Here is a 25,059-nt window from a genome sequence, read left to right on the forward strand (position 1 = left end):
ACTGCTACAGTCTCGCTCTGCCTCCCTCTGTACTGCACATTCGAATTTAAGGCTTCGACAAAGGTGAAAAGTCTGAAGACGCCATGTGCTTCGGCCGTCTTCCAAAAGATGCCATGTGCTTCGGACTTCTTAAGATGTTCATTATAGCATTTATTCCATTTGAAGAAATATTTTTTCTCTTACCTTATATCAATCATTATTTTTTTCTCTAAAACCCCATTGGAGCAAATTTGCCCAAAAGTTATACATGGAAATACCTAAATGGCATTCATACATGTGGCCCTTAAATTTTGGGGCCTTATGATGAATCACATGTCATATTTGTCATTGGACGAGCCTACCTGTCACACACCTGATTTTGATGACTGAGTTTCTTAACAGGATTTTATGCATACACAAGAATTCAAACTTGAAACATGTTTAAGTGATATCAAGTTGTTTACTACTTGAATCAATTTCGTTGGTAAATTTATTTTTATCAATAAATATATTGGATAATATTTTATTATATTTGTTTATATTTTAAATGCTCAAAATATTTTTATGAAATTTTAACAGTAATACAGGTCATGGTATCTTATTGGCTAAAAATGTTAAATAAAAAAAAGTAAGATAAAATACATAAACGATCGTTAAATAATATTAAAATAATATTTTTATTAATTAACATTTTAAAAGCTAGATTAAAATTATAAACTATTATAAAACGATCATCGTGTATTATTAAATAGTAAAAATTTGATAAGATTATAAATTGTTTTATATTAGTTTCATAAGTCTAATAATAATAATTTAATAAAATTTAATGGTCATTTCATAATCATTTGAAAAAAAATCAATAATTTCATCAGGGATCCTTCTATATTTTACCCATAAAGTTAATAAATTAACAAAAAAGTACTTATTTGTTTAACCATTTTCAAGTCCCAAACAGATAAAAAAAAGTTTGACAGTAGCCACTGAATCTAATAATTAAATTTAAGTACTAAAATGTATATTAATCTCTTATAATTCATTAATTAATTAATTAAGGGGTCAATAAATATATAAATAAAATAAAAGTAGGAGCTGAACTTACAGGGGCTGTGTGAGCTGCCTTGAGAGTACACTTGCATCCAAAAAAATGTTAGCCACGCGTACGGTAATCAAGTCCCCAAATCTACCATTAACAACGATATAACTTAGCTTTACCAAATTTCATCTGTAAAATAAGTACTCTGTTTTTTTTTTAAAAAATTACATTGCCTTGTGTTTGTGAATTGTGATCTTATCCATACACAAATCCTTCAATCAATTGCCTACACGTCCACTTATAAGTCCCACTTCCTCTCCTCATCACACTATATAAAATTATAAACTGCATTTCCCAGAAGCCCCCAAATTAGATCTGGAAATTGAAGTGATTGCGAAGAAATGAAGCACACCGGGAAGAGTAGCAAAGGCAACAGAAAGACGTAGGCGGATGTGAGGAAAGACAGAAAATCCGGTACCGGAATGAGCGGATCGCCGAAGAAAAGAGGTTGCGGCGGAAAGTACACTTGGGCTGGAGAAGGGCTTTCGCCGGCTGAGATGGGTTGGAGAAAGAGGTTGTCGATGTTAAGGATCCTAACTTCGAAGATCCCGATGACCTGCTCACCGGTTGATTGAGCTGGGCTTTGATGGAGATCGTCATCATTTCTTCTGATTTCGCTCAGGATGATCAGATATAAATATTTTTGTCCCTGTAAATGAATAAATTGGAGTAATCGCCGTTTTCGTTTTGACGCTGCTTGTTTTTTTTTAATTATAGTATTTGTATCGAATTATCCCTTAACATATTTTTTCAAACATTTTATCACCTAAAGTTAAAACGTTACATCTTTTGTCTCAAATCTTTAACTCGTTAAAAAATATCAAAACTAAATTACACATTTAGTGACTTATCTGTTCTTATAGTTTGGATATAGTTACCCGATTTTTTCTTTCCTTTGGAAATCACTAAACTTACGTGGCTTCTTTACAAGCTATTAACTTTTGTATCTTATTCTTCCAAGCAAACCCATGCAACTGTCCATCCCAAAACTTACATCGATCAGGTTTTACCACCTAAATTACAACCTAATATATTGTCTCAAGATTCAAAGATTGGAGATGAATTCATCAACACGATCCCAACTGAAAAAAAAGTTAACAAGATATCATTGTTTCAAACAAATTCATATACTATAACAACTTTTTATTGTCTTAGAGACAGTAGTCGATAGAATGAAGATAAAACTAATTCATCCACTATCGAGCCAAATACATGCACATGAAGTTTGGGTGAGAATTGTGGTTTATGTCTAATGTATTGTCACTTACTGTAATACATAGACATACCAGTTTAGATCACCACCTATAGTATCTTTTGGCAATTGAAATTTGACAATAAGCTTTCAAGTATCATTTATCTCTAGAACTTAATCTAACATGTTATTATAACCTGAAATAATTAATACATATAGACAACAACTACATTAATTCAGATCTCATCAGATACATTAGCAGGGGTGAGCATTATTCGGTTTTAACTGATTAACCGACAACACTGACTTATGCATGTATAAGTTAGTCATTTCATTTACTAAACTATCAACACTAACTTACGCCTGTATAAGTTAGTCATTTCATTTACTAAACTATCATCACTGACTTACACTGGTATTAGCATACCTCATTAATAATTCGCTCAAATTAAAGTCAATCAATAGATCAATTGTTCACCAAACATAAATCACTTTAACTAATATCGTTAAGTAATTATAATGGATCGAAATATATTAAAATAATAATATATTAGAATTTTAATTTTGATGAGGCCGCTATCTTCCCCATGATCCAATTTAGTCCAAAAATTTTCAATAAGCCCTTAAGTATCAGGAACAATAATAATTCTTAATACTTACACATTATGTTAATTTAATCTTATTTTAATTCAATTAAATAAATTTAATATCTAATTATATGGTGACATGTATCAGTATATAATTGTAACTGAATTAAAGATGCAACTAGATTATCTTTTTAGTGTTACATTTTCATAAAATTTTTGGTTGCAAACTCTAAATATTATATAATATAACTTTTTAATTGTAATGGAAAATATTATAAATTTATATAATATTTTAAATAAAATATGAAAATATTTTAGGTTAAAAACTATATTAAATTAACAATGTCGCACAGCCAACTACCCCTAGGTAGTTACTACATTTACTTGTAGACTGAACAATCTCGCTAGTTTCAACCCAATTGGTGAACAATGTCAAAAGCTAGGTAGCAAGGAGCCAAGGTGTAGGAGCTTCGGCCTGCAATTGAGCCTGGCAAGCAGCGAATGTTCCTGCTAAACTCAGAGCCTTAGGTGCCTGTTTGGATACAGGATGAATAAGGTTGTACTTCTTCTTTAGGTTGTCAGACTTTTGCCAGAATTTCACTCGTCTGAGCATGCCATGTGACATGCACCAGTCCTATTGTGTGGTGGGGATATTTAAAATTAATGTATGGTGAGTTTTAATATAAAATTGTTTATGTTTTAAAAACTCACAATTTATAAAAATTTTATTATAATCGAAAATATTATATTATATAAAGTTTTAAATTAAAATGTTATTATGTTTGTTCTAAAAAGTCATGTAATCGATTATATATGAGAATGTCACATGAGTTTTTTGACAATAAATTTTTAAGTTGTAATCAAAATAATTATATAATTAATATAACTTATTACAAAGAGTATAATATTTTTTAACCTATAACATTATTTAATTTATTTAAAAAAATATATTTTTTAACTATAATCTTCTTTAAATTTTATATTAACTGATAGTGTTTTAAACTATGTATGACTTGATCTATCTAAATAAGTCTATAACTTTATCGTTCTTTTAGCCGACGACAGCTCAAACAAGAGAGTAATTTTGCAGTATAACCTAATAATTTAATGTTAAAAATTATGAATAACATTATCGAAAATATTATTAAAAATCATAACAACCTAAAATGTTACATTCTTCTTAATATTTTCGGTTAAATAAAAGATATTACAAAAAAGACAACATTTTATGTTACCAACTAAAAATGTTATAAAAAATAATATTTTATATTCAACCGAAAATATTATAAAAATAATATTTTAGTTTATATTTTTATTATTAGATGTTCCTTTTTAGATTTTCCCCAAACAAGACACCATTCCTAAAATAATCCCTGGTTCTCTTAAATATGATTAATTTCAGGGTGAAATTGGGTTATTATAATCTCATGGAGATGGTGCCCCATTTACTTGGCACACCTCTCCCATCTTGAGAAACCCTCCTACACGCTTCACGAAATATTCATCTATAAGCATTCGCACCGCCTAATCTGTCCCCATATTATTCTTTTTCTTACATAAATAGATTTGATAATATATTCAATAAATATAAATTATAATAAACTTAATACTATATGCTTAAATATAAATAATATAATATTAGTAAGACACTCATTTAGTGAAATGATAGACTTAACCTAATTTAGGTTTCTCACCTCAACAATAAATAAAAAGTGTGATGTGCTAATATTTTGATACGTTGTAAGAATTGTTTCATAAGTCTAATTTTAAAGTATATTGTTTATTTTCTCGAAAAATTATTTTTATTGTTTGAATTTTTGAGTAAATATTTTAAATTCTTTAAATCTAAGAAAATTCTCAAACTTCTAAAAATGATAGTTTTTTGTTTAATTTCTACGATTTTAAGTAAGTTTTGTAGAAAATCAATACTAAAAGAAGAAAGAATATTGAAATATGAATGTTTTAATATCAATTTTATTACGAAAGATGACCGGTCACGAGTCGTGATTGATTGTTTATGATGGTTGAAAAAGTACAATTAAAAACTAAAAATATTTAAGTTTATTTATAAAATTGATATACACGCAAAGTGCAATGGAAAAATGATATTGTTTTTTTCATCAATAATTGCACCAAAATAATATCGTTTTGTCCTTATCATCATATTGTTTGGATTTTAACGACCCATATACATAAATAAAGTTAAATACAATAATTGAAGAAATTAAAAGTTTATTAATATAAGCGATATATTACTTAAAGTTTAGTGACATATGGTGCAATTTATCCAAATAAAAAAATATAATTTAATAACCAAATTCATAAATACTAAAACAATAAAATATGAACTTAATTTATAATATTTTATGGGATTGAGAACGATTCAACGTATACGTCAAACCTACTTAGGATAAACGTAGAATTTATTGTAGGAGATAAATTTATAATATTTTATGTGATGACGAATATATAAAATTTTAAGGGATACAAATATTATTAATATAAAATGTAAAAAATATCTCAAATACATGATAAATTAAAATTTTCAGGGGAGGATTGCCCCTCAAATGGTCACTAGACCTAATGAATCAGAGTTTCCCAATCAGTCCACCCTGAACTTGTGAGCACCATCTCTGCATCCCAATTCCACCTCTAGATTCCCCCATTTAATCGAGAGAAAGTCTCTTTTTCGGCCCTGGCTCTGGCCTTTGCTTTGGAGCACTCTGTGACCTCAATTTAGCCTTGAATGATTGTGTCTTCACCATGTAATTTGGGCAATTCCCGTAATGTCTAAACCAGTTATCAGCAGCACACACACTCTTGGGAGCTGCAACCGAGGCATTAGGTCCACAACAACTGATGATCCGAGGTGTATTTTGCGCCGTAGAAAACCTGCATTCATAACCAGTTATAACACAATCACTGTGCTGAAAGTGTCGGCTTTCTTGTATGGATACTCGGGGTGCAGGAACTCGACATAGAAACGGAGACGAATAGGTCCGATGAAGCGGCTGGTCATTGTGAGAACCTGATTCGGAAGCGTTGTTTCTGCAAGATCTTGATTTAGGCCTACCACTGTCAACCTCCACAATTTTGGAGCTTTCATCAATGTCATTTGCAGTGTCAAAAGTGAACAGTCTCTCCTACAAATTGAGCGTTAAATAGTTTATAAATTAGCCTAAATTGAAGTCTAAAAAGATTAGAAATGATTGAATTTAAAGGAATTTTCACCAATGATTTTCGTTCTCGGATGCCGAATCTGTTGGCTTCACGGTTAACAAGTCCACCAGGTTTCCGGGGCATAATGGTAGCTTGTTTCCGCACTAAATATCCCCTAACTAGCGCTTGTATCTTAACCAATCCTTTTAAAGCTCGAAGTGCACTTCTAGCCTGTTTCGAGTCCAAAATCCGAAAATAAACACAACATAATCGAAAATCGCATAATTTTTTTAAAATATACTTACCAGATAGCCTCGAAAAACAGTTTGAATTTTAACGGCAGCCCGTGTTTCATGTCCGCCGAACATGGCTCCTCTGCCCTGACTTGTCAGCCTCACTACTGCCACGGCCGCCTTCGCAGCTGCTACTGCCGCATCAGCAGCCGCTGCCGTGGCAGCTGCTACAGCGATTGCGTGCATGTTTTGCTCCTTCTCCGTTTCGCCAGAGTATGATCTTAACCACGTTTCTGCGGGTGATATGTTTGATGGTATCATTGTAGTGTAGCGACACAATCCGCCGCTCGAATCCCTCCTTGAATGGCCAATGCTACACCGTTTCCTCTCTTTCCGATCATCGGAATTCGAGTAGTCTTTGCTGTTCTTTATACCAAATAAGCCCTTCAGCCACCTTGTACCTCTTCCCATTTCTTTTTTCCAACTCAGTACACTGAGTTCAAAGAGTAAGAGAGTGCAAGAAGTGAAATCTAAGAACGCCAATTTTGATGAGAGAGGTTAGAAACTACAAAATGGTCCCAATCTTAGGTTCTTGTGAAAAGTACCTAGAATAGGATAGTAATAATACATGTTCCGATTTCATTTATTTATATGAATAAAATCATGATGAACATGGACGTTGGGAACATATATATTATTTAAAATTATACCCATATCATAAATAGGAACAATATAATAAACTACAGTACGATTCAGACATAAAAATATAGTTACTGTACAAAAAATAAGAAAATAATAAACTGTCATGGCGTCGTGAGAAACTGCAGAACATGAATACAAAGATGCCTTCCAAAGATTCAAACGTTAGATTTTGGACGTGTATATATATAATAATAACAGCGATAGTTATTATAATTATCATGGTTGTATGTTATTGGTTGTTATAAATGATTTGATCCAATCAAAAGTGATTTAATAAGGTTTAAAGTTTAATAATAATTTTTATGTTATAATCAAAACAAAACTTATTTTTATTGAATAATTTAAGATTTATATTAAATCATTAAAAAATAAAAAATTAGATGTAGAAGTATATCTAAATCTAATAAAAGATTTGATGTTCAAATCTGGAATCTTATGATTTTGATATTCTAAATTGGTATACAAGTATTCCAAGGATGGTGACTCTCTCTTATCAAAGATGAGGTGTCAAAAAGCTAATTCATGTATAATTTAGAGACCATAATCCTAATAAACAACTTTGTACATCAACCTTAGTTTCTAATAAGTCTACTATTATTAAAAATTAGTTATTTGAGTATTAATACATATTTATCTCATACTTTATATAATTATTGAATCTTAATTGCATTGCAGGAACCAAGTATCTTTGGTGATAAAGTAATTGTTATTATTTTTTTAGGTTTCAAGTTTGAATATCTTGAATGCCAAGAATACGAGTGTTCAATGTCAATATTGTTTTATATTTACCCCAAATTAATAAAGAAAAATTTATTAAACCCTAACTAATATTATCACTATTAAATCACTTTTAATTTGGACTAACCAATTTATGATAGTAAATAGCATGCAATTACTACTTACTATATATACGATGTACATATGAATTAACGATCTCCCACTTGGAAACTAAATACTTAAACCTTGATTTAATAGCAGATCATATAGTCCAATTGGGCCAATTTGGTGAGCTTTGAGTTTCATTTTTTTTAACGAAAAAGGATAATTTGGAATATATGAATAGTCTGACGATCATGTTATATTTTTTAATAGTCGAGAGATTCAATAAAGCAACACCATATCGTCGATGAATCATTTCATAACTTTTTAATAGTCGAGATTTTTTTATTATTATACGAATTGATGTGTGAATTGAATTAATTGCATTTCAATCTCATTAATGGCTTCCACCTTATGCAACACCTTACCTGAGAATAAAGTTACAAAACAGAGAATCAATTACAGCAAAACCTTCCACTACTCTTTCTTTATTCCCTCTCCCTTTAAATCCGAACTCGGTTCCTTTCAAGAAAACGATAGCGATAGACGAACAAAACAAAGAAATGTGCTGTTTAATGCCTAAAACTTCCAAAACCTCCCCTCCGATGCAAAGCTTCTTACCTGAACCAGCAACCAATAACCTCAAACAAGAGCTTCTTCTGCAGATTCCACGATGCACGGTCTACTTAATGGACGAAGGAGAAGCCTTGGAACTCGCCAGAGGCGACTTCAAACTCGTAAAGATATTAGACGACGACATTCCGCTCGCCACCATCGTTAAAGTCACCGACGATCTTCAATGGCCATTGACGAACGACGAGCCCGTGATCAAGCTTGATTCGTTTCACTACCTGTTCTCGTTGCCTGTGAAAGATGGGAAGCCACTGAGCTATGGGGTGACCTTCGAGCGGCACGACCATGGGAAAAGCTTGGGGTCGTTGGATTCGTTTTTGAAAGAGCACTCGTGCTTCTCCGGTGCGGCCTCGACCGGGGACAAACATGTGGATTGGAAGGCGTATGCTCCGAGGATTGAGGATTATAACAATGTTTTGGCGAAGGCCATTGCTGGAGGGACGGGACAGATTGTTAAGGGAATCTTCAAATGCAGTAACGCTTATACTAGCCGGGTTCAGAAAGGAGGAGAAATCATTCTAAATCAACCTCCATCAAAGACTTATGGGATCACAGCAAGTAACAGCAACAAAAACATGGGAGCCAACAATAACCTTAAACGGTACTTTTTCTCGATTAATATTGTGTGAAAGTTGACCTAATTTTTCCATTAGAAGACAAAAGAAGCATGTTAACGTTATTATTGGCTGTGATGTAGTGTGAGAAATCTGTCGAAAATGACTGAAAAGATGAGCAAAACAATGCTTGATATGGTTGGTGTGGCTAGTGGAACAGTGATGGCTCCTCTGGTTAATTCCAGACCCGGGAAAGCTTTGCTCTCCATGGTTCCAGGACAAGTTCTTCTGGCCTCGCTTGATGCTGTTAGTGAGTAACTAACCCATATATCTAAGCTTTTTAGTACCACAATTTCATTGGATTTTTATTTATTTTGTTTTTTTTTTCTCACCTCTAAAAAAGAGTATATATGGCGACTGCATTTTCCATTTGATGTTTGACAGGTAAGGTTCTTGACGCCGCTGAAGTTGCTGAGAAGCAAGCTTTATCTGCAACATCTACTGCAGCAACCAGAACGATGACAGAAAGGTAACATGACCCCTTATGCTCCTATTTTTCATTTTATTTTTTCTAAAATCCGAACTAACCAAATTCAAATTAATTCAATCCAAATCTACCCGACTCACCCAATTGAACGTATTCTCGTTAAAAACTTGTACATATTCAACATTGACACTTGAATCTAGATAGTTTGGGGACACTATAAAATAACATATGTTCATACTTTTTTTAATCTATTAAAAATACACATACCCTTTAGGCGCAACTACTAGAATTTAGAATATCTATAAAGAATAATATTTCTTTTTATTAGGTCACTTGATGGGTTGGGTTGGATTAAAGTTTCATGTATGTTGATTGTTGTTGTGTTTGATATTTGTGAACGTGCAGGTACGGAGAAAGAGCAGGGGAAGCAACTGAAGATGTGCTAGCAACTGCGGGGCATTGCGCAAACACTGCTTGGAATATATTCAAAATAAGAAAGGCATTCACTCCTTCGTCCACAGCCACTTCGGGGCTGCTGAACAATGCGGCCAAGTATAGCAGTAACACCAGGAGCACATCTTACTAACACTTTCATCTGCTTTTGTAATTCCCTATAAACCTAAAATATCTAAACATCCTTTAAATATTATAAATAACTATAAATTAAATATATTTGTGTTAAATATAATTACTTGTAATCGTTAGATCGTGGAAAATCAGTATTAACAGATTCATAGTTTTAAATTATGGTCTGCCATGAAATTTCAACTGTGTCGCTGTTTGTTGATATTTCTAAATCACGAATATCTTTTTCTAATGACCATGTGATTCTCTTTTAATAGGGTATTTTTTTATATTTCTTTTACATAATATTTAGATTATTCATGATTTTAAAATTTTTAAATTAAAAACAAAAAACTATTTCAGCACATTGAAATTTAAGTTCTCTAAATTGTAATAATAATATCAAACGAATTAGTGTTCAAACAACCTGTTTATACATTTTGAAAATTAAGTAGGTAGATGACTTGACTAAACATAATTAAGTAGGTGTATAACTAGGGATGGACATGGGACCCCGATCCGAAGGGTTCCAACCAGACCCGATCGGGTCGAGTTTTTTTTAAAATTCAGGTTTGAGTCGGGTCAGATTGGAATTTTTAAATGTGATGTTTAGGTCGGGTCGAGTTTAAGTTTATGGTGAAAATTATCTGACCCGAAAAATATACAATTTTATCTTATATATTCAGGAATAATTACAATAATACCCATCTATATATTATTTTTTCAATTAAGTCACTGTTTTTATTGAATAAAAATAATATTATTTTAAATTATTAGGGTCGGGTCGGTTTTTTAAGTTATATATTGGGTCGGGTTTGGGTCGGATGAAATATTGTTTTGATCGGGTCGGGTCTGATCTCGGGTGGAGGATTCCTTATTCTCGGGTTGGGTCGGGTGGACCAAAAATCCAACTCAACCCGACCCATGCCCATCCCTATGTATAATTAAATATTATGTAATAGTATTTTTCCATTTTATAATTTAAAATAAAATAATTAAAAATCATTTAATTAAAGATTTAATACAGATTCAATAAAATACCATATAACTTTTTTTTTCACTTCACTTTAATAATATAATATAAATTTTAAAAATATTTGTATATAAAATATTTTCTTTAACATATAATATAAATATTATAAATATATTTATTTTTATATCAATTCATTCTTGGAGTCTTGCTTATCAGTAAGAAATTATTTAGACTGATAAGATAATATTTATTTAAAATCAATTTTAGTCATTAATAATATATACATATTCTATTAGTAGAAGATTTAAAAATATTTTTCAGGATACGTGTTATCGACAAACAGGAATGAAGACACTCGATCCTGTCGATCGCTTAATTATTACCAAAGCATTCAATGCATAAATTAATATAAGGTTATACTATATAATAAGTCATTGTATTATAAATAATTTTGTAATTGGATCATTGTAATTTGAAAAGTCACATATCACTCTATAAATTATAACAATCAAATTACTTTACTGATAAGCGTGTAACAAACATTGACTTCTTAATTATATTCAATTCATTATATTTATCGATTATAATAACTAGACCACTCAAGTATAACTCAAAGTTTAAAATTTATTACACATTTAATGATAAATTGATCTGGTTGTTATAATCAATAAATAGAATGATCCGATTATGATTTTTAAAATATATTTTGAACTTAATATTAATACAAATATTTATGGTGTAACTTACTTTTAGTTTAATAAAATTATTTTATTTGATGAAATTAATGTTGATATATACAAGATAAGTTAAAAATATAAATTTATATTTCATTTATATTAACAGATGGTTTATATCTCAAAATAAATTTAAAGGTGTCTTATTTTATTAATTAATTATTCCGCCTACATTTTTGTTCTAATTTTGCCTATTTTTCGAAAAGCATATTAGAGAATATAATAAGAATCTAAAAATTGCATTGATTTTAAATCTCACCACAATGATAAATTTATAACTTTATGGTTGCCTGATACAAAAAAAATGATAGGAATTTATAAGTTTTTACATATTTGTGCAAAAAGAAGTATATATATTCAATGGAATTTTTGTTGGTTAGAAAAAAATTTGAAAGAAAGTTAAAATTTTGTATTGATTTTAAATTTCGATAACAACGATGAATAAAAAAATAAAATATATCAAAATATAGAGATTTGATGCTTGAAGTTTAGGTAAGAACAAAGATTTGGAAATTTTAATTCATGAGGAAATATGACTTGAAAAGTAAATGTGATATGTACTCATTTAATTGGTTGGGGACGTAATAAACAAGGTTCATGAAATAATTTTTTGAGAGTAACCTTAGGAAATGAGAAGTTATTCGTTGAAAAAAGATAATGAGTTAATCTCAACCTTCTATTTCTACTCATCAATGATTCTAAATCTGTATAAAACAAAATATATTCTACATTGTGTTTGTATATCTTAACTTTATATATTATGTATGTATGTATGTTAAATTTACTTTAATATATATTTTATGGATGATGGATTTGATTTGATTGATTTGTTGTTGTTGTTATTATTTATTATTATTATTTAGAATATTTGGGTACCACAAAATATGATATTTTTTTATATAGTGGGAGAGCTTGGTTTTAAAATCAATAATTTGGAGAAAAGGAGAACCCCAAGCTTAAAGTGAACCAAATCTGTAAGTCTAACTCGATCTACTAGAAGAGTGGACTTGATCGGCACCCAGCCCAACACCGAGTCCAACCAAGTCATCGGTTCAACACCTAGTTGACTCAGTTTCAATTGTAGCTCCAGTCAACCGCCCCAGTGACCACGGTGAGCCAGCAAGGGAGCAGTTGACCAGAAGATCTCCCCCATGATGAATGAACATAATCGTCCTCTAACAACACCAAACGACCGGTGATACGAGCTCTCCCTTCGTGTATGATCTCGTCACCTACGAAACAAACCATCATTGTCTGTAGATCAATCCAACCAGAACAAACCAGAAGTAAAAAAACTAAAGGAAATAGAGAGAGCCTGACGAACAAAGGGCTAGTATTCCTCGATAACTACATGTTCATTTATGACATGCAAGCTTATTTGTATGAAATGAATAAAGTATAGTCAAATAGATATGTATTCGTTGAACTTTAATTTGTTAGTTCAACGTTGAATAGTCTCCGTTCATATACTATACAATGGATCACGATGAGACAACAATATAATTCAGAGTTTTAAAGGAAATATCAAATTATAAAAAATGTTGTCTTTGTGAGCATGTACATATTATAATTTGTTTTTGTTATTTGAATTTTGTTTATTTACGCATTTGATATTCAAAAAATAAATGAGTTTCGATTTTCTAATTTCTTTTCATTATAAATTGTTTAAATTTTTGAACAAATCATATATTTCACCTGAAAAGTCTCCAATATCTTTATATAGGGTGGATAAAAAAACAAACAGCATAATAGATGTAGTTGTTATTGACTAATGGCAAGTTAAAAGTCTACATCAACTATGTTTTTTGTTTTGTAACGGTAGGTGGCTACATCTAAAGGTGATGTTTAGTTCACGGAATGTAACATTATTATGGAAATGATGTATTATCTTGTTTGATTTGTTTATTAGGAATGTAATATTATAGTGTTTAGTTGAATGAATATAAGATTATTTGGATACATATATTATTAAATTATACCCGTGAATTTTTTTCAACAAGTTAAATTTTAATATTAAATTATAAATGGAATAAAAATTCAAAAAAGTATTTTAATTGTTACATTTTCTAACTTTTAATAAAAATATATTTAATGTATAATTACTATAATTAGTATATCAAAATTATATTTTTAAATAATTTTCATAAGGATTATATTTATTTATATAAAATATAATATTATATAAAAAATAATATCGTGGCCTCTAATGGACAAAAATATTATTTTTAAAGTATAAATTTCATTTCAAAATTAAAAATTATTTTAAATAATTATATTTTTTAAATAATATCATTTCTCACCTCATAAATTTATAAAACTATTAATAAATTAAATATTACAAATATAAAATAATTTTAAATACTTAAATTTATTAATATTTTTACTAAACCAAACTCTTTTTATATTATTATTATGTTTATAATTTTGAGTAAAATACAAAGAATAAGAATTGAGAATGATCAATATGAAAATAATTCATTATTCTATGTGTATTCTTGTCTGAAGCGGTGTGAATTGTTCATTATCTAAGAAATTGGAGGTAATGATGTTCCCACCATTTTAACAAAAAAATGATACTATTCATAATAAGTTATTACTTGATAATAATATTTTCTGCGAACCAAACGTGAGAATACAATTTTAAAAAGATATTTTTTCCGAATCAAATGCCCCCATAAATAATTATGTAATCATATTATTAAAATTGAAAGTATGATAGTCATATCAACATCAATTTTATAATTAAATGATCATTTGAGTAGTTTACCCAAAAATTTAACATCTGACCGTAAAGTAAGTTGGACCTATAATGTCGTCGTCATGTCGTCTGAACAAATAAACGTGCTTGACCGCTCACCATGAGATTGATACTTGTGGCCCACTAATTTGAGTGATTCACACTATTTAGTACTCATTTAAAGTATATTTTAGAACCAACAGTTATTTAGAATTATAAGCAATATAAAATTATTTTTGAAACACACTTCTAATTTTTAATCTAAATACATAAGTTCAAAACTTTGATTTATTATTAATAAAATTTTTGAAATTGAAATTAATTTTAATATTCATTTGTTTTGTCGATGTATTTATTGACAATTTATAAATTTATATTTCTATCAATATATAATTATGTAATCATATTAATTTTTAAAATAACTTTAAACATTATATATTTATAAAAATATCTTAAACAGGTAAAATTATTATATTTTTTAATGAAATAACATTTTTATATTTTAATCATAAATTAAATTGATATGTTTCCTATATTAGAAAATCAAATATCATTTAAATATATATTTAACTTATACCAGACTGAAATGTTCATTTATATTTTATATATATATCATTTATAAATTCTCAATCATTTAATATTAAACATTTATACACCTACATACATAATGTTTAAAACCGAAACTTCAATATCGATTCGTGTTAATTTAAACTTTTTTTAACACCTTCCCCGTGCTTTTTTAAAAATGATATCGAACTAGTCCATCATCAACCAAATTGATTAACAGAGTTAATTCTTTTTTATCAACATTGATTTCTTCGTTTATTTTATTCATTATACCTAATTACGAGTCGATTGAAATTTTAAAATAGGAATTGTATATTTATAAGAAAAAAAGTCAAAGACACCATATATATATATATATATATATTACTTGCACAACGTATTTCTTCTATAACATTCATTTTACGATGTTGATCACAAATCAGAAGTTACAGAGTTTTGCACTCGCCTGTATGTAAAAAAAGAATGTTTCATCATCATGCGAATGAATTTGGATCTACACGTTGCCTTTCATTTCAGATTCTGTCATTCACGGTTCATGTAAAAATGGTTATATTGGGACACAAGAGTTAGCAGCACCAGCCTGATGCATCTCAAACCTCATAGCTGTATAGTAGCGCTCCAATCTGCAGTATTCGACACCAAAGTTACAAACACTTTCCTAGAATATTCACATATTCAGAATGACCGCTACCTAAATTTCCGGTGTACATAACTTTCAGATGTGTTATTGGATCATTCCATGTATGCCTGCAAAAGGAAATGGTATATACAACCATGCAGATATCGAATCATACATTTTCGAGAACTCTGTCGGCACTAACTTCTGACCTTTTCGCCCCAACTATGGTAAGTTAGAGTCGGCAAGACCCATAGATTTCGCGAGTTCATTAGTAGCTAAAATGTCCGCTTGTTCCTACACACCCCATTTAACACAATGATTAGTGATGTACGGGAAATAACGTTTCCATACGGATAGTCGGTCATACTTCTGTTTTTATTGGAGGAATCCTGCAATCAACTAAATCATGAGGTAATTGTGCAAATGATGGGATAGTGGTACCTGAAGGCGATGCAACAAATACATCAAGAACAGATGGACAAACACCTGCATTAATATTTTCCACAAGGTTATCATAAAAGTAAAATTCCAACAAATTTCACACAGACAAGGTGAAACTGTTCTTACAAGATAGCATAGCAAGATTATTCGAGCTGTTGGATATCGCCACAGAAATCTGGTAGCCCTGACAGCTCCCGAATCCAGTAATTTTACAGCCTTCTGTAACTGCTTGAAGGCAAACACACAAATCATGGTAAGCAAATTGGATAGTAAATTAGTTTCAGAATATAAATGTCGGAATACCTGTATGCTTGCAGCCGCCGCTTGACGGTGATACACAGGAAGAGGCCTGCAATTATTATCTAGATAAGGAAATTTTGGGAAATATCAAAAGTAACCGCATAGTAAATTTAGAGGATGTGGAACTTTCATGAAGAGAAGCCAATGAAAATGTAAGATGGACAGGAAGCAATAATTCTCTCATTGTATTTTTTTTCTTTTAATTCATTAATCTCTCTTTCATTGTTGTTTTGCAATTATTTATTTACTTCATAAAAGGACTGGGGAGAAATTAAAGGTCGAGGGAAAAGCCAAAAAGAATAGTTCGATTACAAGCTACGAAGTCCGAGTACAATTAAATGAATAGTGTTGCTCTAATTAGAAGGAATTACAGCACAAGAAGCAATGCAAGAAAAATGGGCCATGTATCAACAAAAATTGAGCCGCTATGGTTAATAAATGGATGACTTAGCTGTTTTTTTACCACCTTTTCTCTTTTAGCTTCAACAATTTCATTCCGAAGGATAGATGCATTTAAAGTACACAGTCGTATCAGGAAACTAAAAGTTGTGCTGTGACTGAAGGCTTACAATACTAGATAGTTTGACAGATCATAAAAGTTAATATAGACCCAAATTCAATCAAATACGACTGCAATTTACAAATCACATTTCCTAAAGTGAAAATCAGATCTCAAAGAGAAGGCAATATAATTTCTTAACAGCTAATAAAAACCACATTTAGCATTCACATTAAGATGCTAAAACTCGCAGGGCGCGAGGATTGCAATCTAATAAAATGAAAAACCATAACATACTCAAGTGCTTTGATTTCAGTGTCTTCCTCCCAGGAAGATGATGCACGACGAGGAACTCTACTTCTTTCCACTTCAACCTGTTGATTGTAATGGTACATCACAGAAAACAAGGATATGGAATACCATTAGTTATAACAATAAATAGCTAATCAGTCTTGCAGCACAGGTATAAAAAAACCTGTGCTTCTTGAAGTCTCTTTATTTCCTTCTCCAACTGGAACTCAGCTGCAGCTTTTTCACTCGCCATAGCTTCTAACTGAGTTTGCTTGTAGTACTGCATAATGGTGTAGCCACAAGAAGTCAGCATAAGGAAGTAGATGTTATACGGACAAGAAAAAACAAATCTCAAGTTTCAATTACCAGTAGGTCAGTTAGTTCACGGTAGCGTTTCTCTAGTTCCATATGCTCCTGAGAGAAGGCAACAACATAAATAAGGTAATGATTGGGTGTATCTAGTTCCATGAAGAAATATACTCTTAAGAATTCACATATAGAAAACAACTACTGAATTCCACCACAATTTCAGATGAGAAGGAAATTTAAGAAATGAGATATCAACAGTAAATCAGTGTCATAGCTTCTAGTTCAGGAACTTTCTCCTTGTCTGCATACATATATAGAACATATATGAGATGTCTTGAAATACTTCAGCATGCGGAAGGCCATACATAGATGTTTTCTACAGTTAAAATTTTACAGAAGCTCAACTACATTTCACGTGCACATGTAAATGACAACTTCAAGGGAAGAGAAAAAAATTTAAGTTACAAGCAACAATAGGATGTTCTGTAATAAATTGATACCATAATATCTGACAAATTTTAGGTGTTAGTTAAACATAAAATATGCAAGAGAATAAGATCATGTAGTTTAACAGGTGATATACAGCTAGATACTGCAATAAACACTTTCAGCTTATACATCAACGATGCAATAGACATCTACACTTCCTTCTGATTAATTCACATCAATCAACATCAACACTTCCTTCTGATTACTGCACATCAATCAGGGTGTATGCATGTATTTGTTTGATTAAAGAAAGAAGAAAAGATGAATAAATTTTAACAGTTACCTGGCGTGAATAATGCTCAGCATCTCTCTTCATGGCGGCCATTTCAACCCTCATTTTCTGCACTTCAGCCTGCAGTCAGACAAATTGGTCAAAGAAAATAAATCCATCAGCCAGAAAAAGAAACCAGAATAATCTTTGCTAAAATTATAGAATGATGATTGCATTAGACAAAGAAAAGACATCTGATACTTGCCTCCAATGAAGAGAGCTTACTCTCAGCATCTCTTTGACCTTGGCGTGCACGCTCCACTTCCTCCTGCCATGCCTGTATCTAATTTCACAACCTTTAAGCCACTGCTTAATACATTAATTACAGTGGGTGCAAAAACTAATGGCCACAGATTATTCCTATATCTAAAATCCTAGATATTAAATGTCTTTTGAACTGTTTAACTTCAGAATGTTCTGAATGACATAGAAACCCACACTCCAGTAGGCCACTTGATGTATTCACTATTCGGATCATATAAGTAGGATGAATTTTATTTCCAGACTCTGGCAACATGAAAATGTTCCAAAAAATCATTAGCAAGAAAGAGTTCAGACAGTTGCATCCAATCATATTTACCTGAAGCATTTGATTTGCTTCTTCTGGGGCCTTCTTTTGTCCACGGCGAGCACGAGCTTCCATGTCTTGCAATTCTTGATTTAGAGATGCACACTCAACCTGATTTATGGATCACTTAAGCTCAAGAGGATTTTGACTTCATATTTAGCTCAGCCAGAAAGACAACTTTCATATAAAAGCACTGTATCATTTTTGTTTTACCTCAAGAAGTGCCAACTTCTGCTCAAGCTCAGAAGCTTTTGATGTCCTCTCATCGGCAACCCTCTGAACAAAGAAACAAGCAGAAATGTAAAATGCTTGTCGAAATATATATAGATGTCAAATAATCAATGTACAGCTTCGCAGCTGAACAAGAGGCACCATATTCTCCAAAAAACAAATAGTAATATTTTGATTTTCAAAGTTCAAACTGTAGATTGCATACTATTAGAAGATAGACTCAGTTTCTTAATTTAAAAGAAAATTTGACGGAAACTAGATTAAACTAAGATTTAGCATCCTAATGGTAAAACATATTTCAGGAAATGCATAAATAAGGCATAATACTATTAGATTAGCAGATATGAAACTGAAAATGATAAGTCAAAAGTACACTTCAGATTAATTTATCCTGATCATTAAACTCATGTGAATTGCTTTTTCATTTTTGCAACTTCAGCATTTGGTATTTGTGCAGATCCATTATATGTTAATTTATGCTTTTTAGTTGGAGAATCGATGTGGAAAGTTAGATCGTGGAGGTATGCTATGTTACACAATATTTATCTTAGTAACATTGCTTTACCACGAAAGAACTGCCAAACTAGAACCATTTGTTAATACAAATGCGAATATATTTGTAAATGATATTTTTCCAGAATAACATACTAAGAAATCCCAAATGTCGAAATAACTTCACCAAGCAGATTTTGATGCAAATTTCCATATCATGGCGGTAACTTGAAACAACTGTTATCCACTCAAAAGACATGGGGGACTAGCTTTGACAGGCTAATATTACATTCAGCTTAAAATATTATTGAACATCCAACACTAAGCTACTCATGTAGCAAGTAAAACAAGAATATTAAATATCAAATTAGGTGCTGATTTGCAGTGGAATTAGAAATAAAGACTCCTTACATTACCTGGATCCTAGCAAGAGCTGTGGATGTCTCAACAGCTCGATGTTCTAATTCCACTTCCCTTTCCATGGCAGCCTATTCCAAAAAATATGATATTATTATAGTGTAAGCAAGTTAACAACAAAGAATAAATACATCAATGTTTTAAACACTGGCCATTTTGGTAGCATTATGTGCTGCACGTTCTTCTTCTGCTCTCCTCTCTGCAGAAGACAGCTCCTCGCGTAGGGCCTAACAAAGAGGCATACACATAGATTACCAAGTTCATAATGAAACATGTGTGTGTGAATACACATGCACATGAAAGCAAGAAAGAACCAATTAGTCTACCTGCATCATCCTTGTCTCTGTTAATTCCCTGTTTCTCATAATAGACTCCATGTTTGCCTGATGGTAAGCAATCAAAAGTGTTAACAAACATTGCATGGTCAAAAGGTGCAATCCAAGAGGACAAAATGATAGTCTGTTGACGAAAGAGACAATGTCTAAACGTAGAAGCAAAATAAAGGAACAACAATTCAGTAGGAGAAGCAAAGGGATACAGAAGCAGATATGCATACTATAATTCACTTAGGGGGCTACGCAGAACTTGTTAAATGGGATGGTTTTTAGTTATAAGGGACATGAAATAAGCTCTTTAGGGTTATTTTTCATGACAAAAGCATGACTAAAAGAAGCATCAAGATCTATATCGTTTCATTTAGCTTATAAAGCTATTAATAGTCAGATACACAGAATCTGTGGTGATAGGAACTGGTTCTTTTAAGCTAAACACATAAATTCACCTGCTAAATCAGATAATTGAAAGCTGGTGTATATATTGCATGCAATCTTGACAATGGCTACTTTGATTAGTTCAGTCCATAATAAAGTCTAGTAGAACTGGAATGTCAAATTAGGAACTAAACTGATTTAGTTGAGGAACTAAGTAGAGACTATATTTGCATAAGATACAGCTTCGAAAGCAGGGGATTTTATAACAAATGACAACTTAGCATAGTTTGGATTCGAACCTGAAGTGAAGCCAGATTTCCTTCAGATAAAGCAGCTTGCTTCTTAAGTGCATCCATGGAATTGACAAGTGCCTCTATCTCAGAGTTCTTTGCTGCCAAAGCCTCAACCATATTTGACTCTATCCTTGTTACTTCACTCTTAGAAACAGATAAATCTTGCTGCAGTTGCTTTATACGAGCTTCATATGATTTACTCAGCTCCCTCTGTCAAGGAAGCAATTTAGTTCTAAATATTATTCCTCAAGACATGACTATAACTTGAAAATATACCAGAAGTAGAAAAAAGATAGAACGAATTACCTCAGCAATTAGAAGCTCCTCAAGTTGTGCATTCTCAGATTTGTACTCTTGAAGACGGGATGAAAGTCCAGCACAAACCTAGACATCAGTGTATAACAATTTGTTACAAAATCCAAATTACAAAATCAGCAAATAAAGAGAGATAAGGCAAAAAAAAAAAAGCACCAAAATATTTTATCTGTGAGTGGCTACTTGGAGGCACAAAAACATTCCTACTCATTTGCAAGTTAGGCTGGTTCCTTTTAAATGTTACTCTTTTCATGAGAAAAATTTTAAACAAGAACATTCTTCCAAGCAATTTAACAGAAATATTCTCAATTTTCAGCCTAATAGATGGATGGACACTAATATGATGCATTAAAAGAATATTGATAACAAAATTATGTTGAGGACACTTCATCATTTACCATCCCACTCACATATCCATTATGGTCAGGTACTAAACTATTATTTTGTATAGGTAAACATAAGAGTGACATTCAATTCCTTGAATACAAGTTAATCTCAATATTTTTCACAGAAAGGAAAACCAATAAATTCAGAGAGCTTACCCGAGCTAGTCGTGCCTCTTTTGATTGACCAGTAGAATTGGTGGTTTTAAGCAGCCCTTGAGCCTGGACAAAAACCAAAGGACTAGTGAAAAAGACTTTTAAATGGATGCAACATGAGAAGATTCCAGCATTAACTAAAATTTCAGATTTTAGTGTATTTGTCACCTCATCAAGTTGATCCTGGATCATTTTTGGAGGAGTTCCAGAATTTTTCTCTTGTGGTTTCTTTTGATTCACAGGAGTTTCAATTTTAACATCATCTTCTCCTAACTGAGTTTCAGAGTTGACATGAGAATCAGCAACTACATGTTGTGACTTCTCTTGTTCAGTCTTTGAAGGGACATCTGCAGTTTGAGATTTAGTATCTTGGCCAGCATCAGTTAAATGATCTTCACTGACAACCTCAATATCTTTGGCAGCAAATGATGATGGAGGGTGCTCAACATGAACATCAGGAGCATTCTCATTGAGAAGCTCCCCATTTGAAGTTGACAATGAAGCTTCTGCATTTCTGGCAATTGAAGAGACTTCTTCCTGATTAACACCATTTTTAACCAAATCGATATCCAATGGCTCAGATGAGGGAACTTTAGGTGTATCTTTCTCACTGTTTCCATATAGCTCAGGACTTGCCTGGACCATAGAATTAGCACTAGAGCTTCCCTCATTGTCAGAAGAAAAAGTCTCCTCTTTATCAGGTGTTACGTCAGATTGTAATACTTCTGATCTTGTTTGCTTGTGTCCAGTATCACTAGGTTCGGGAGATTTTTTTGAAGACAGTCTTTTTTGTGCCTGAAAACAAGAAAAACCATCTCATTATAACCGTCTTTATGAACATATTTACTTGAAATATACACTTAAAGCTAATTCATGGTGGCATATTTGTAATACCTTTGTCCTTGGCTTTGTTTTTTCTGCTGAAGAACCTTGCACATTAGAAGCTTTACAATTAAAAGTGGGGAGATATAAGTGTCTGAGAGTGAGATACGGTGAGAGATAGAGACACCGATAGGGAGAGAGGGAGAAAGAAGAGGCAGATATTGTAATTCAGAAAATGAAGAAGATAGTGGTGTTATGACAATATACCTCTAAAATATAGAATATTAAATTATGATTTTATTTATCTCCTCATGATTCAAGCGGATATTCTAGTTTTTGGCTTTTAATATTTCAATTCACTGAAATTATCAAAGCGTGGTTACTACCAAGGTTGGCATATCTTTCTCCTCTCAGGAAAGAAAATTCAAGTTTGATTTCTCACGGATCAAGTTTTCAAAGAAGAGTCGCACTCTAATTTAAGAGAAAAAAGGAAGCATTAAAGATCCTGCATATTATTGTTATGAGAAGCCAGGTCCTAAGTTCAACAATAAATATATTGGTGCAGCAATTGTTCATAAATACGGGTCATAAATATTGTTAAACAGTGTTTTATGTCGAGATGATACTAAAAGGAATATATATATATATAGAAAGAGAGAGAGACAGAGATTGATTTTATCTTACTAAGCATACAGTCCCATATGAGATGGCCATTTGAATGGCTACAAAGACATAATACTATAATAGACACAACACAAGCTTTCATAAACATGGTCTCTAAATTGGACTTAACACCCTCTAGATATAATCATGAACAAGAAATTTCAAGTACAAAAAGGCACCAATCCATATTTTTCACATTGATTTCTTCCAGGAAAAAAGCCCAAGATTTTGAAATCCTTACCTTGTGACTGAGAATCAGATTGCTCCTCTGACAGTTCACTAGCAACTAGCTTTGCTCTTCGATCTACAACTTCAAATAAATCTGGTCCAAAACAAACCTTCAATTACTATCAAATCAGTAAAAGGAAATGTGAATGCTATCTTTACTGATGGATAGTTTAGAGCAACAATGAGGTGCAAAAGCACATGATAAGTCTTTAGAGATTTTCCAAAAGTACTAAAGGTTCAGACCATAGCGAGTGTCACTCCTTGCCTGCCTTCATATGGACTGTTTATAGAGAATACTTTTCAAAAATGAAATGGGCAATATTTGAAAAATCAACATGCAGGGAAGAAAATAGATGAAGAACCACTTCCAACCAACAAATGCAAGGATCTTTGTCACACTCACTCTAGAGGACACCATAGATTTCAAACTAAAACCAAAATTTGAATTTGAATTTTCTATTTTCTATGGAAAGTACTTCCAAGTAACAATGAAATTCTTAAACATGGATGCAAAATCTTCTGACAATTTTTATTTTTATGTTCGGATAGATTCTATGACAATTTTAAAAACTAAACAAAGGGATTCAAAGTCTACCCCTAATATAATATCCTAACAATCACAACATCTAAAAGCTATCTATTACTTACAGCTCTACTTCTTACTTAATAGTTAATACTAGGCCTCTGATAAAAAGGTCTTATCAAAATTTTCTTAACTAATATGATGGTAAAAGAAAATGGAAAATAAAATGCATTTAGCACTCAGAATTTCATAACAAATAAAAACAACAATAATAATTTCAACACTCCTACCATTGTATCAATTTCACCCAAAGACGCTTTCTATCGACAAATGTTCATATATAAAATCAAATAACATCACTTAAACTCTTTCTTACTGTATATGGATTCCTTGACATTGGCACTACCGAGAGTAGCCCGTAATTAAGCAAAAACTAGAATTCACATCTCCAAATGAAAATCTAGCCAAAGAAAGTTCCCTTCCAGACAGGCAACTATATATGCTAAATTTCCTTGAATGAATAAACATGCCATGATCCCTCATCACGTCTCAAGAGAAAGCTTAACCATGATTCACAATTTACTTCGATCTATCAATTGCCAAATTCAAATTAGATCTCATAACTTTAAGGGGAGACAACCTAAAATCCCCCTGCTCTTGAGTTTACAAGTCACTTCATTAGTAAAACGGATAAAAATTAAATTAAGCCAGCTAATTCATTAAAATCTCACGTTTTTACCCACTTCAAGGACTTAATGGTTCAAAGCTTTAGATCAAGCCTTCAAAACTCAATTAAATATTTTGAAGTCTAAAAGAAAGGGAAAAAATGTAGGTTGAGAGGAGCCAGACCTTCGGCAACTTTGAGCCACGAAGCCATGAGTTATGAATCTGTGAGAAAATCGTGCCTAGTGATGGATCCAATGAGTTTCCATGCACCGGCGATGACTGATAGACGATGTCGGCGAGATACGGCGTTGAAATAATGAAAAGGTAAAGAGCTAGATCTCTGCTAATATCAAAATGAAT

At 31.7% G+C, this 25,059-nt stretch overlaps 3 protein-coding genes across 10 annotated transcripts; 1 reads left to right on the top strand and 2 right to left on the bottom strand.

Moving 5' to 3' along the window:
- Positions 1-25,050, bottom strand: LOC120149618 (golgin candidate 1-like). 8 transcript variants are annotated; one of them, XM_039162351.1, is made up of 24 exons: positions 24,883-25,047; positions 23,524-23,604; positions 22,692-22,741; positions 21,966-22,592; positions 21,801-21,863; positions 21,250-21,327; positions 20,950-21,153; positions 20,267-20,323; positions 20,093-20,167; positions 19,940-20,011; positions 19,014-19,076; positions 18,813-18,911; positions 18,438-18,515; positions 18,245-18,313; positions 17,530-17,577; positions 17,348-17,443; positions 17,170-17,246; positions 16,377-16,422; positions 16,200-16,298; positions 16,074-16,118; positions 15,838-15,926; positions 15,722-15,762; positions 1,324-1,326; positions 1-11 (listed from the first exon to the last, which is right to left on the bottom strand). In XM_039162351.1, the coding sequence occupies exons 1-21, from the start codon at positions 24,908-24,910 to the stop codon at positions 15,855-15,857; spliced, it is 2,127 nt and encodes a 708-aa protein (XP_039018282.1). In that variant the 5' UTR covers positions 24,911-25,047; the 3' UTR covers positions 1-11; positions 1,324-1,326; positions 15,722-15,762; positions 15,838-15,854. The 8 variants fall into 8 exon arrangements, with proteins under 8 accessions (XP_039018282.1, XP_039018283.1, XP_039018286.1 ...); XM_039162352.1 differs by having other exon boundaries at positions 15,722-15,926; positions 18,438-18,509; positions 24,883-25,050; XM_039162355.1 differs by having other exon boundaries at positions 15,722-15,926; positions 22,692-22,714.
- On the bottom strand, positions 5,441-6,777 carry LOC120149623. Its single transcript, XM_039162359.1, has 3 exons — positions 6,316-6,777; positions 6,083-6,241; positions 5,441-5,994 (listed from the first exon to the last, which is right to left on the bottom strand). The coding sequence occupies exons 1-3, from the start codon at positions 6,712-6,714 to the stop codon at positions 5,518-5,520; spliced, it is 1,035 nt and encodes a 344-aa protein (XP_039018290.1). The 5' UTR covers positions 6,715-6,777; the 3' UTR covers positions 5,441-5,517.
- On the top strand, positions 8,311-10,049 carry LOC120149622 (senescence/dehydration-associated protein At4g35985, chloroplastic-like). Its single transcript, XM_039162358.1, has 4 exons — positions 8,311-8,998; positions 9,095-9,261; positions 9,396-9,480; positions 9,844-10,049. The coding sequence occupies exons 1-4, from the start codon at positions 8,328-8,330 to the stop codon at positions 10,022-10,024; spliced, it is 1,104 nt and encodes a 367-aa protein (XP_039018289.1). The 5' UTR covers positions 8,311-8,327; the 3' UTR covers positions 10,025-10,049.
- Positions 25,051-25,059: the final 9 nt, after the last annotated feature.

The sequence above is a fragment of the Hibiscus syriacus genome, unplaced genomic scaffold (assembly GCF_006381635.1).
Source record: "Hibiscus syriacus cultivar Baekdansim isolate YM2019G1 unplaced genomic scaffold, ASM638163v2 tig00111008_pilon, whole genome shotgun sequence".
In the NCBI taxonomy this organism is placed as follows: Eukaryota; Viridiplantae; Streptophyta; class Magnoliopsida; order Malvales; family Malvaceae; genus Hibiscus; species Hibiscus syriacus.